We start from the raw sequence: 12,657 nt of genomic DNA on the forward strand, positions 1-12,657 counted from the left end.
AAAAAATATTGACCATCTCTCTCTGGTAACATTGTCACAAAAACAGCTTGAGCAGACACTATCAGCCCTGAATTCCCAATCAGAGCTGGCCCAGAATAAATAAAACTTGAGGGAAGACAGTCAGCATGTGGAAAGGACATCTGTACAGATGGGAGAGAGAAGAAACACTGAGTGAAGGACAGAGAGAGGATAGCTACAGGGAAAATGAGGAAGGAGGGAGAGAATGGGATTAATAGCAGAGATTGATGAAAAGAAAGTGCCCAGCATGAGAATGTGAATGAGAAATTAAAGAGAGGGGAAAAGGAAAAAGCGAGAAAAAAGAAGCTATTGACAAAGTAGTAATAAATAAACCTTGTGTATTAGGAGGGAGCTACTCAGAGGATTAACAGGAAATAGAGTGAGAAATCTGAGGGAGGTGAATAAAAGGTACATGTGTGAATGAGAAAAATACACTTTTGCTAAACCTAGCCTTTCCTTCTGTAAACAGGAGTAAAAGAAAAGACAGGGAACTATAGTCAGCTTTGATTCACACTAGAATATGTTGGAAAAGTTTCTTGGTGACAGTGAGACAGATGTGCTGCAAATGAATTTTAATACTAGTTTGGGCCACTTATGAAGGAACTGGGGTGCATACAAAAGAGGCTTCATGTAATCACAGCACACTGGTCTAGCTCATGATTCTGTCTGTGCTGAAATTCCACAAGGGTCAATGTTATCATTATAAAACCTGTGGTTGTTTCTCTCTCCTTGTGGTATGGCCTCATAATTCTGCAGCCATATCCCCTAAGGGTTGCTCTCATGTATTAGTTTCCACGCTCCTTCAAACAATGTACGTTTACTTGCACTGTTTAACCAAACCTCAGTTCTATTATACAAGCATGGGCAGCACCTCCAGTAGTGCTCAGTAGTCTGCTTAACCCATCTCCTGTGTTACGAACCTCCATATCAGCAGAACTAAGCCAGCTCTGAGGATCCTTTAGAAAAAAAATACTTGTAATACTATGAAATAAGTTATTTGTTCATTTAACGTAAGCAAATTCTTTGGCTATTTTAAAAAAGATGGTTTTACTAAGAACTTATGAAGTAATGTAGCCTACCTATCAAAATATGAAATCCCAAAAAGGTAGATAAATTAAGAACTACAATATTTTCCTTTAATATTTTGCACTTGTATAAAGAAATACTTTACACACCATATTGTGATATGCAAGTCATTGAACTCTTATTTATTGTTAGAGTTACTTAAGAATTTTCTGATAAAGCAGTTTTTCATAGGAAAAAAGGAATATAATTATAATTTGTTGAAACCAATATGGGACTATGTGGGAACGTGTGATTGGCTTAAAGTAACCCTAAGTCTTGATTACTGTTCTATCACTGTAGGTCACTTCACAATTTTGTTTTCATGGAACAGATACCAGTTTCATTAAGAATGGACTTTACGATCAAGTACTGTGCAGTTGAATGAAAGAGGTCATCTTCTATCCTTGCCCAAAAGGACAGAGGCTCACAGTATTTACCTACAAAAAAGAGCCAAAACCTAACTCCTTCGTGTTCTCTGATACAAATGAGAAGAGTGCTTCAGACATTCCAGCTGACTGTCATGACCACAGGGTAAATGGCTATACCAGAATGGCTTTCTATTCATCTTTTCTACAGATGCGTCCCTTTACGTAAGTCAATGTCAACTAGAAGAGTGCCTTAAAGCTTGGATTCTCAGTCAGCATTGTGACTACTGAAAGGAAGTAAAAGTATCTGCCCCAGAAAAATATACATGTAAGGAGATAGAAATGGAAGAAACAGACTCCAAAACAGTGAATAACTGAGGGGCAAAACATTCAGCAGTATAGGACACAGAGATTGAAATCCCTGGCAAGAATTGAGAGAATTGAGGAAGGACTCATCAGAAACACTCTCAGCACAAGTAAACACACTATCCATTCTACTACTGAACTGCCATCTACATCCTTTTCCTCTCTAGAAATTATGCAAAGCCTTAAGAATCCACCTCAGAGCACTAAGCAATCTGGATGACCTCTGTGGGGCAGATGCAAAACATACTGCCTACTCAGATGTCCTGGTCAGACCTTGATTATGGCTATGTCTGTGTTCGTGCAGGCTAGGCACCTCCCTTTCCCTAGTGCAAAAGCCAGCCTCAATCCTGATTTGCACAACCTAGGCCAAGTCCTCCACCTCCTGTACACAGAGGTGTGTCAGTGTAACACGAGTGAACACCGTGTTCTCAATGGTAGCAGCTACTTCCATATGGTCCTCGAAGTCATTTACCTTCCTAATAGGAAAATTCTTCTCGATTTGTCCCACGGTGCAGTGCATCTCTTTGAAGACTAGGTCTCAGAGACCAGAGCAAGTCATAGCCATACTGATGCACTAATTGAGACTACCACTGCTACTACTTCAAGCATTTTTATGCAGTCTCTCAGTTTAAAATGTTTGCATCTATTAAAGCCAGCGATGGTTAAATGAGAATAAAGAAAATAACATTTAGAAAGCAGATGGGTAAAATTAATTAACAATGTTAATGCAGAATTTAAAGAAAGCATTTTCTACAAAAAAACTACTGTATTCTAAGACACTGCTGCAGTATGGTTTGCTGCAGGGATGGGACGAATATATTAATTATCAACAAGCAGCGGAATTTTCAGGTTTGTGCATTTGAATAAATGCATTAGATATACAGGGCTCATAAATGTCAGCTACGTAGCAAATTAATGGTCAAGTCATCGATTGAATCTGCTGTGACTATTGACCTTTGCAACACCTATTCAACTGCTTATTATAATATACAGTTTTCAAAAATTAAGAGTTTGATTTTTGTTACACTCCAAGAATAACATGTAATAACTCAGTTTTTGCAGTCAGAGAAGAACTGAAGTATTAGATTCGTCCCTTCCCTCACTTGCTGCACACAGAAACAACAGAAGCAAATTTAGAAGAAATATAAAAGCAGTAAAGCAGTACCTGACCAGAAAGGAGTGGAGGAAGGGGGAACAAAGCTGTAGTCTGGAGGAGTTACAAAAGAAAACCCACAGAACAAAGAAGGGGCTTAGAGAAAGAAAGAGAAAAAGAGAAAAGCAAAAGAACATTGAAATATTGGCACAAGATTTAAATAATAGTTTTTTAACTATATAATTCATTGATAATAAGGAAACTAAGGTTCCCTACTAAGGATGTCTGGAAGGAAATTGACTATAATAACTAGAAAATTTGGATCTATGATTTAATTTTTAACAATTGCATTTTTCAAAGAGTAAAGTAGAAAGACGACACCCATTCAGGGTTTCACAGAAGCAAATTAAAACTGCAGACTCTTGCAAATTTTTTTCAGATTTAACAGAAAATGTTTATCTTTTTTAATTTTGTGTGCCCCACTTCTATCTGTACAAAAGCAGGAAGTCATCATACATAAGAAGACTAGTCACACGCCCTTAATTAGGAATATAGTCTAAGTACCAGTTGAACTGGGGTCTCATAATATGCATGGCAAAAAGTATGCATTTTGCCCTGATAATCATTAACATCAGTAGGAATTCCACAGCTAAACTACATCCTCTAAGGCCCAAACAGTATTGCTCGTCTTTGCATTTTTCCCTGCCTTGAGAGAAAACCCTTAAGCGAGGAAAAAAAGTCTAAACTTGGCCTAGGCAGAACTAGCACATCATCCTCGTCCCTGTAACAGCTTCCTCAGGTGAAAGGTTAGAGGTGCACTTGCTCTACTGACAACAAACCTAGGGTCAACATATTTTTAAATACAAAATTACATGAAATAAACTAAAATCACTTCAAATAGAACTTGTTTGTTGACATGTTCTCACATTTTGTTCCTCTTGAAGAGGCAATGAAGATATACAGTGTACAAAGTCTATTAAAGCCGGGATCTTTGCTCCCAGCTGTGATTTGGAAAGGGAATTCCAGCCTTAACTGGATAAACTATAATGTAGCCTCTAAATTATGCCTAACAATATCTATAATTACTGACCAAGAAAATGTAGCAGAGTTATATTGATCACATACAGCTGCTTTCCTGAATTTCTTTCTTATGACTACACATGAAACAAAATCATTTTGCTTCAAAATGATTATTTGCAGGAATGACAACTAGAACTATTTTATGCAAGGAATGAACAAAGAATCCATGGTGGACGTAATGATACAGCTTTGTACATCTTACCTGGATAAGAATAGATATATTTGTGACAATGAAACTACCAGCATAAAGCAAATAAACAAGACTGATACTGTATTTTAATGTTCATAAACTATGGGTTATTTGTTAAAAGAAAACACAAACCAACAACAGTTTAGGTTAGTATCTCGAAGTAATATAAAAAAAACCATACTCCAGGGACTCCTGCACACTAGGAAACTCCCTTCTGATCCTTCACAGTGATTATCCTTTCTCCACCTCTAATACTAAATGGATTATCTGAGAATGCATGAGGTTACCTCTGTTACACTGAGGCTAGTAACCCCAGATGACAGCTCTGTGTGGAAATACATTACACCAACTGAAAGGGCAACTTGACTGAAGCAGTGTGCCCATTCTGAGACACAAATAACTGCCTTTATTTCTACAGAAGTACAATAATAGTGTGCAAAAGTAGCATGCAGGAATAACGACAGGTTAGATGCTGTATAGTGGGTGGTTGGTCCTTTCCTGTCCATACATTACCTTAATTTTTTGATAATTTTTCTGTCCACTATAACTGGAGGTTTGGTTTTACGTGTGAAATTCTGGACAACTAAACCTATGTGGACAAGGAGATTCCACCAGATTTCTACAGATAACTAGCCTATTTTTAAATGTCACCTATAAGGGTTTTGGTGTTGGCTTTTAAGGAAAAAGTCTAGGTTCTTCTGTTTCCTTAAGGGTTGAGATGACACTTACTTATTTTACTTTATCAACAGATACTTTTACACAGTTAATAATGCATTAAACAGTAGAATGACGTAACTACTTAATGTACCTACTCCTAGTCTACAGGTGATGAAGAACAGTCACTCCAATAGTATTTGGCTTCATGATTTAGGTTACATTAAAATCTAAATTTCATAGAGACTCAGATTTCTCAATATGATTGTGCTCTTCATCAGCAGATTGGAATAAAATACAAAAACTATTCTGTAAAGAAAGTCAATTTTTCTTCCATTTTTGCCTTTATTTCATTAAACGGTCGATCACCCCTCTAAACTAATGTAAGAATTATTGGGTTTTTGTGTAGCAAACCAAAATTTGATCATAGTATGTCAAGACTAGGACTGAAAAATTAAGAAGAAATAACGTACCATTTCCCAAAAAATCTTCCTAATTAACTTGAATTTCTATATTGAAAAAAGTAAATGTCTGGCAGCTTTTACAGCCACATTAAAAGTGTACAATAAATATCAGAACAGAGTGGGTGACTTCTGCAAGACCGGAAGACTAAAAAGCAAAGTTCTAATTAAAGTGGGAAGCCAAATTAACTATCTTCATAAAATGAAGATTTTTGTTCTAAACATCTAGCAGAAGGGAGAATCAAATTTTCTGAAAATAGACGTTACAAGGCGATTTATTATGATTCATATCAGAAATTACAAGTAAAATGAAATGCGACTTGATTTTCTTTCCTTCAATGGGTAAATGAAAACATGACAATTACAAAAAATTAATATAATCCTTTCTCACATTGTTCTAGAAAGTGAAGTTGATTTGGTATTGCCACTCAATTTCACAGCAGCTCTAAGACTTTGGCAGCAGAAAATGATACAACACTGTCAGTCTACCGTGGTTCAACTCATGTTTTTTAGAAACACTCTTCCCACTTATTCTGTCAATTATATATGCTAAAGACCAGCTGTTTTGAGTAAGAAGCTGATGTCTTTTCAAAAGCTGGCCTCATCAAAAAATCCAGATACCATCATGTGAACAGTATAGTGCAAAATACTGAGCTGAAACCCAAAGTCTCCTGAAAATCAGCTTCAAACTCCCAAGTCCATTGCATTCACTAGCTTCAGCCCCGTGCCTGTTAAAATATGGCGAATGTGACACTGAGTCGTTGCACAACTGAAAAAAAAAAAAAAAAAAAGGAAAGTGCCCCTCTCTCTTCAGCTGACTTGTCTGGCTTCCTTTCAACAGCTGTTTTCCTGCACTCAGATTAAGTGGGAAGAGGTCAAAAAAACAGCCGTGTGGCAGTTCCCAGTGACAGCTGTGAAGTAAACTCCATGTCCAACTGCTGCCCCATGGACTTACTTGCTTCCTCTGCTAAAGAAAACTGCAGCCTAAAGTTTTCCAACTTCTTTCCAAATTCAGCTGAGCAGGGTTCACACAGCCTAGATACATAATTATTCTAACATCAACTTGATAAAAACTCACAGGATAGCTTTACAACTGAGCATCATGACTCACGGATGGGCTTTTTGGAAATTTTGCTTAAAAACAAAACAAAAAAATCCCACACTCATGAGGACATGCTAACACCTTAAAAGAAAATTGTCAAATCCACTACATGAAAGTGTCATCCAGAGTCAATCTAGGTAAGCTAGTAGAATTGTGGAAATCTATTAGATTTTATATGAGGAGTCTGAAAATTGAGAGGGTTTTTGATCAGTTTGGCCTAAGACAAAAACTGCCAGTTGCCACCAGCATAGTTTATAACATCAAACGGCTAATATTTACTGTAGCAGAGATGCACTTTCTCATCCCCTTGACTAAAATGAGAGCATCCCACACTCATTCTCTTGCTCTTCCATACACTACCTAAAAGATCTTGTTAAAAGAGACAGTTTCTTTTGTATGTGGACTGAAGATAATGAGGATGTACTGTAAGTCTTGTATCCTGTAAAGCATGAAATGATTGAGCTAATGCTCTTGCAGACTAATAAATTGGTGGACAGTATAGATACATTCTAACTGGCCTAAGAAAACAAATTGATTCTACTCACAGTCAATAATAATCAAAACAAATGCAAAGTAAATTAAGCAGGGCATATCCTCTCAAGCATTATAGCCTTAATGCTGTGGGGAGGCAAAGGATGAGAAAAGCACAAGAGATGACAAGAGGAAGAGAGAAGCAAAGGGAGATCACAAGCTGAAGGGAGAAGAACAGGACAGGACAGATAAATTCACTAAGAATGGAGCTGTACTGAGATACAGCGTAGCAGGGAGACAACTGCCAGAAGGGAGGTAGTGAAAGAAAACAGAAATGGAAGGAATAAGGAGGAATTAGGAGATAGAGACAGAATAAATGAAATTCACAGACACACTGGTTTGTTACAATCATCTGTTCTAAATTACCTTCACTTTAATTAGGAGAGGCAGAAAGTCTCAAAAGTTATAGAAATGTTACGGAATAGTGGCAAGCAAGTAAACAAAAGCTCACAAACAGCAAATGAAAGTAACACAGCCAGCTTCATAATCACAAAGACTAGGCTGGACTCTATGGTCTTTCACAGCAGTCTTCATACTGTTAAAATCCCCATTAATTTTTATTTTCCTTTTATTATCTGCTGCAATACAAAAATACAGCCATTGTCTGCAGAACTGCAAATCTAATATTTGCTCTTTGACAGAAACATTATATACTTTCCAGAGGTCAGCCATGTGGTAGTTTTTATCATTAATATTGAACATGTACGTGTCCTAAAAATCATGCTAACTTTCACTTCAGTTGTAATAGGTTAAATAAAGAATACCACATGCGTTGTAAATCTCAGTTTATTTCTAAACTTCACAACTTTTTAACTGCTATTTATATTGCACAGTAGTTCATTAATGTTCAGAAGCTCAGAGGCCTGTAATAAACACCTAAGGTTAAAAGGCAGGCATAAAAATAATTATGATACAGTAAATCTAATGGGGTTTTTTGAGAAATGTATGTGGTATTACTGAGATGCTACTTCATACGGCTACACTACAAGACTGATTTATTTAAATCCCTTTTTAAGGATTAGAAATTGTCACAGATATTATTAACACTTGTAGCTGCATGTATGCAAATGTCTGAAAAAACTAGGCAGGATGCAGTTTAATCTCTCACCAGCATGCCTAATAGATTTTTGAATATCAGGGAGATTTTAAGTTTGGCAGCAAGACTAACTTGCTAGACGTGTTTATAAACCTCCTGGCAGATCTGAATCTGCTTAGCTTCAAAAAATCCTAGCTAAAAGCATTACCATATTAATTGGTTATATGTCAAAAATGGAAAATGAAGATCTTCAAAGTACCTCATCCTTTTAATATTTATATGACAGAAAATAATATACAAAAATTTATAATACTCACAGTTGCCACCTGTTCTGTTACTCCTTTGTCCTACTGAGTTTTCAGATTCTTTGTATGGAAATTGAAGAGTAGTATCCAAACTTCGAAAACCTTCTTTGAGAGAGTGGTGCTTATAGTATTCTACAAGTTCCTTTCAGAAAGGAGAAATACTACGTCACTGGAAATTGAAATCACATCCTTTTCAACATTCTGGTGTACAGTCAATGACAGTTCTATCATACAAGTAACATTTTATAATACAACATCCCACAGTACATGTTTATTTTTAAAAAATCAAGTACCCTAAATATTGACTGCTTTTACACTGCTACATAATGGCTTTTGGGGTTTTTTGGTTTTGTTGGGGGTTTTTTAAGAAAAACATTATTGTCAGAGTCAACACTTACGGCTCCTTTGAGCCAGACTGAGCATGTATTTGTTTTTCTGAAGTCAGGCAGAAGGCAAGGTCAGCTGCTTGTTAAGCATATAACAGTAACTGTCTTTGTTTTCTAAGATATCTTTTGCAATGCTAAGTGACATTTATCCAGAAATGCATTTGTAAGTACACAGGTCTGAAACATGCAAAGCATAAGGCTTGCATATAGGCATAGATGTCAACAGCAACTTAATGAGCAGATACACAGATCATGTTAAACCTTCAAGGCCCTGCCATTATAATTTGAGGGTTTTTTCTGTTGGTTCGTTGGGGTTTTTTTCCAGATAGCTCACACTGACTGAAAAATCCAGCATTTCACATTCTCCTTGGGTCCAATCCAAAAATTTATCTATGTGTGTATATGTGTGCATATATAGAAACATACAAATGCACACAGCATATACACACACAAATTTTAAATATATATGCACAGATTTTATCTATAGGTATGCTCACACACACATACATAATATAAAAAAATGGCTCAAATAGTTTATGTAACCAAGGAGATAAGTTACTTGAGTTTCTATTCCAAAGAAGGCAACACCCATCAAAACACTGACAGCTCGTGTTATTCCTTTGCAATCTTCAACCACTGCCATTGTCTCTTACATTTGTATTGTCCCTAATAACGTCAGTATCACACATCTTGCACACAGGGCCTAAAATAAGATTAAAAGTGACCGTATTTCACTCAATTAATGGTACTTCAACTGTGGGATTTCACTCTTCAGAAATGCAAACACAAAACAACGTATCTACTGCAAATCCTTCACTCGTACCAGTGACTCAGTCATTCTATTCCACATTTAGGTTTCCAAAATCAAAATTGACCAAGCCAAGCTTAGGTCTAAATACGGAAATAGTACTATATTCAATCATTTCCTTCTATTTTTTTTTTAAAAAAAAAATTATTACCCTACAACAGCCTACATCAGTGATATATTAATTCCAGCCAAACAAAAGGACTCAAATTATTTAGTCCAAGGTCTAGTGGATAAACCATAAATTCTTGATAATAGTCTGAAGATTTTCTTCTGAACTCTGAAGCACTTCACTCCCCACACAGTGAGCTGTTGCGTGTCTCTGAAACTGCTCCTAAGGCAGAGTCCAAAGCCAAGTAAAATCTACACCTGCTTTTAACAGTTCATAATCACAGACCTGCCAGGCACTCCAAGTAAGCAGAAAGGCCAGGACACTAAGAACTCTTTGGGCTTTGTTGTCTGATACCAGCACAGCATGCAAGCTACAATGTCAGCAACCAAATTTTCTGTCATGTATCACGGAGTACCCAGACATTCAAATTACGAAGGCTGCCGAGAGGATGATTTGTAAGTAAGAAGCATTCAAAGCAGGATTTCTGGATAAATGAAAAAATAACTAGTATGAAACTTCTGCTACCTTTTTGCACCACTTATGTCTGCTAGAATTATGCTGTTTGGTAAAGATAGTAAGAATTTCAGTTGGATAGACTTCACTTGTTAGCAAAGTAAGTAAAATGGCTCCAAACTGAGAAAAAAATTACTTTGGGTCACAAAGTTCCAGTTGCTTTTAAAAGCTTAGATTTCAATACCATTCTTCCATGAAAACAGTCAACAAACAAGCCTCTAAAACATTCATTGTACAAATCACAGTAGCAAGCTTACAAACAGGTAAGTAAGGTATAAGTAGACCCTGCCAGTGTGGATGGGGGTCCTCAGGAGTCTGTCACATTACCATGATTCACATCAGCAGCACAGCTGACCTTTCACTGCACCTTGGCCTGCTTAACACACTCAGCACATTTTAATTACTCTTGTGAAAGTTTTTCAAATGTACTATGAAAACTATGTACAAGAGCTGCTCTACTTCTGTCACCTCCAAAGTAGTACAGAACACTGTGTCACTGCAGATCACTACTTTAGGTTGCCATGGCTGCTGCCTTTGTCTCTCTTCTGCTCTCAGTTCTACCCAGATTACTTTTGTTCCTCTCTTCTTCCAGACACTGTTACTTTTTCTCTGCATCTACCCAGAACAAAGCAGTTGTTCCACAGCATATGCAAAGAGTACTTACACTATCACTTGTCTATTTAACTCTCAAGGGCAGACTTCATAATATCCTAAAACTGAGTTACAAAATGAGTTTTTCCTAACTGAACTTAGCAAGGCTGAACGGGTAGCGATGAGGCCTTTACACTAGAAATTTCTTTTGTTCTCTCAATTCTTTGACACAATGCATATTCTTTTTTGTTTCTTTTTTATCCAAGTTTGTGTCCTGTACTTATACCTTTGATCATTCAGCTCTATTTTGAAACCTGCATCAGTGCATTAAATTGCATCATTGTCGTAAGAAGGTATCTGGCAGCATGCAACTGCAGCTCACGTGCTTTGTCAAGATCCTGAGAGCGCTCATACGTTCTCATCAGTTTCCAGCGAATCATTTGTAGCATTTGCAGATTAAGTAGAGACCTCCTTCATGCATTTGAGGAACGCCATGATTTCTGTTGCTACCACTGATAAGATCTCAGGGTCCCCAGCCCTAACATTAAACACTTTACTGGTTTTTAAGTGTCAAATGAAGACTGAGTGTGGAAACAGCTTGGTGGATTCTTCATCAGGAAATTTATGTTCTTCCCATTCTAATGAGCACTTATTTCAAATAGGGTCAGGCAAAGCATAGATTTCTGCTTGATTTTTTTACCACTTGCAGGATGTTCTTGCTTTACAGAGTATCAGTGGTTAAATTAAAATAATTTCTAAGACTTCCTGGTTTTAAAGCTTCTCTCCCTACACTTGTTTTGCATTGTCCTTCATTTTTATTTATCATTTTAGAGTACTTGGATATGCATGCAGGAAGGCTGCAGCACAAGTTTTAATCCAATTGATTGCACTCAATATATTAAATGAGTTTCTTTAACAATCCATAAAAAAATGCTTAAGCAGTAAAATTTTACAAATGCACTAAGGTAATTTATTCAGACACCTTGTATTTGTGAGTCTTGTCTGAGCAAAATGAACTATCACAAGAAATTCTTTAAAATTAAAGTTAAAAAAAAATAATTTCTTCCTGGTATAAGATGACTCAGACATAACATTGAAAACTCACTTATTTCTGGGAATAAACAATGCCTGTAGTTGGAGTGAAAATTAATGAAAGCACCTATGTTTTGTGTGTTACTACTATAGCTTGCTAGAGTGGTTTGCTGACACACTGTAAGCTCGAAGTAGTCACACAGTTGTTTTAATTTAGACTAGTCAATATTGACTCCAAATTACTATTATTCCAACAAGGATTCCTGGTGTACCAGGACGACCAGCCTCCAAGTTTTTCTAGGCTGACACACCTGCACCTTATAACCTTCTCCCTCTGAACTTATTCATCCATAGGCATCATTATGTACAGCACTACACGTGTACATGTGCTGGGCTGGGAAGGAACCTTCACCTAGCTACTTTTAGGGATTAATACTATACAGAGAAAGATTTCTAAAGACATCAAATTCTCCTTTCAAGATTCAGCCTAACTCTGTAGTGGGCTGATGAATGGGATTCAAATTCATCCTCTCTTCCACATCACTGCAACGGACACAGTCCATTCATAAATGTAAATATGAAATTTTAACCACATACTACCATCACTTAGAGCATAAATGTAAAAAATTATCGTATTAGCAGGTATGGACACAATTCAGATCTCTCACAACCTCCTGTAATTTCACAAACCAAAGTAGCTCTCACTAAAAGTAACAGCTACATAGAAAAATGCTCATTGTTAAAAACACAATCAATGCTTACCATTAAATTTTTAAATTTTCTGTTTTCTGCAATGTGGAAAAAGCCATCTCTTGTTAAAATCTTGATGTGTTTCACTTCGTTATTGTACCTGTGGGCAATGAATAACTTATGAATATAAATGTGTTTCTAATCAGATGCAATCAATAATTACCTGAGGGCATGCCCCAATAACACCACATGAATAAATTCT

General features: G+C 36.6%; 1 protein-coding gene across 4 annotated transcripts in view; it reads right to left on the bottom strand.

The window, feature by feature from the left end:
• The window catches only part of VAV3 (vav guanine nucleotide exchange factor 3), a 202,337-nt gene that overhangs the window by 35,345 nt on the left and 154,335 nt on the right, over positions 1-12,657 (bottom strand). For 2 of the 4 annotated variants that reach the window (XR_012629888.1, XR_012629887.1), the window contains exons 24-27: positions 12,468-12,555; positions 8,279-8,408; positions 2,980-3,063; positions 2,287-2,457 (exon numbers count right to left, since the gene is read on the bottom strand). Coding sequence is in view for 2 of the 4 variants with exons in the window: in XM_074876674.1 (XP_074732775.1) it covers positions 8,279-8,408; positions 12,468-12,555 (218 nt within the window). In the remaining 2 variants the exon portion in view is untranslated. The remainder of the gene's footprint in view (positions 1-2,286; positions 2,458-2,979; positions 3,064-8,278; positions 8,409-12,467; positions 12,556-12,657) is intronic. The other 2 variants (XM_074876674.1, XM_074876673.1) reach the window with 1 other exon arrangement.

Source organism: Strix uralensis, chromosome 8 (assembly GCF_047716275.1).
Source record: "Strix uralensis isolate ZFMK-TIS-50842 chromosome 8, bStrUra1, whole genome shotgun sequence".
Classification (NCBI taxonomy): Eukaryota; Metazoa; Chordata; class Aves; order Strigiformes; family Strigidae; genus Strix; species Strix uralensis.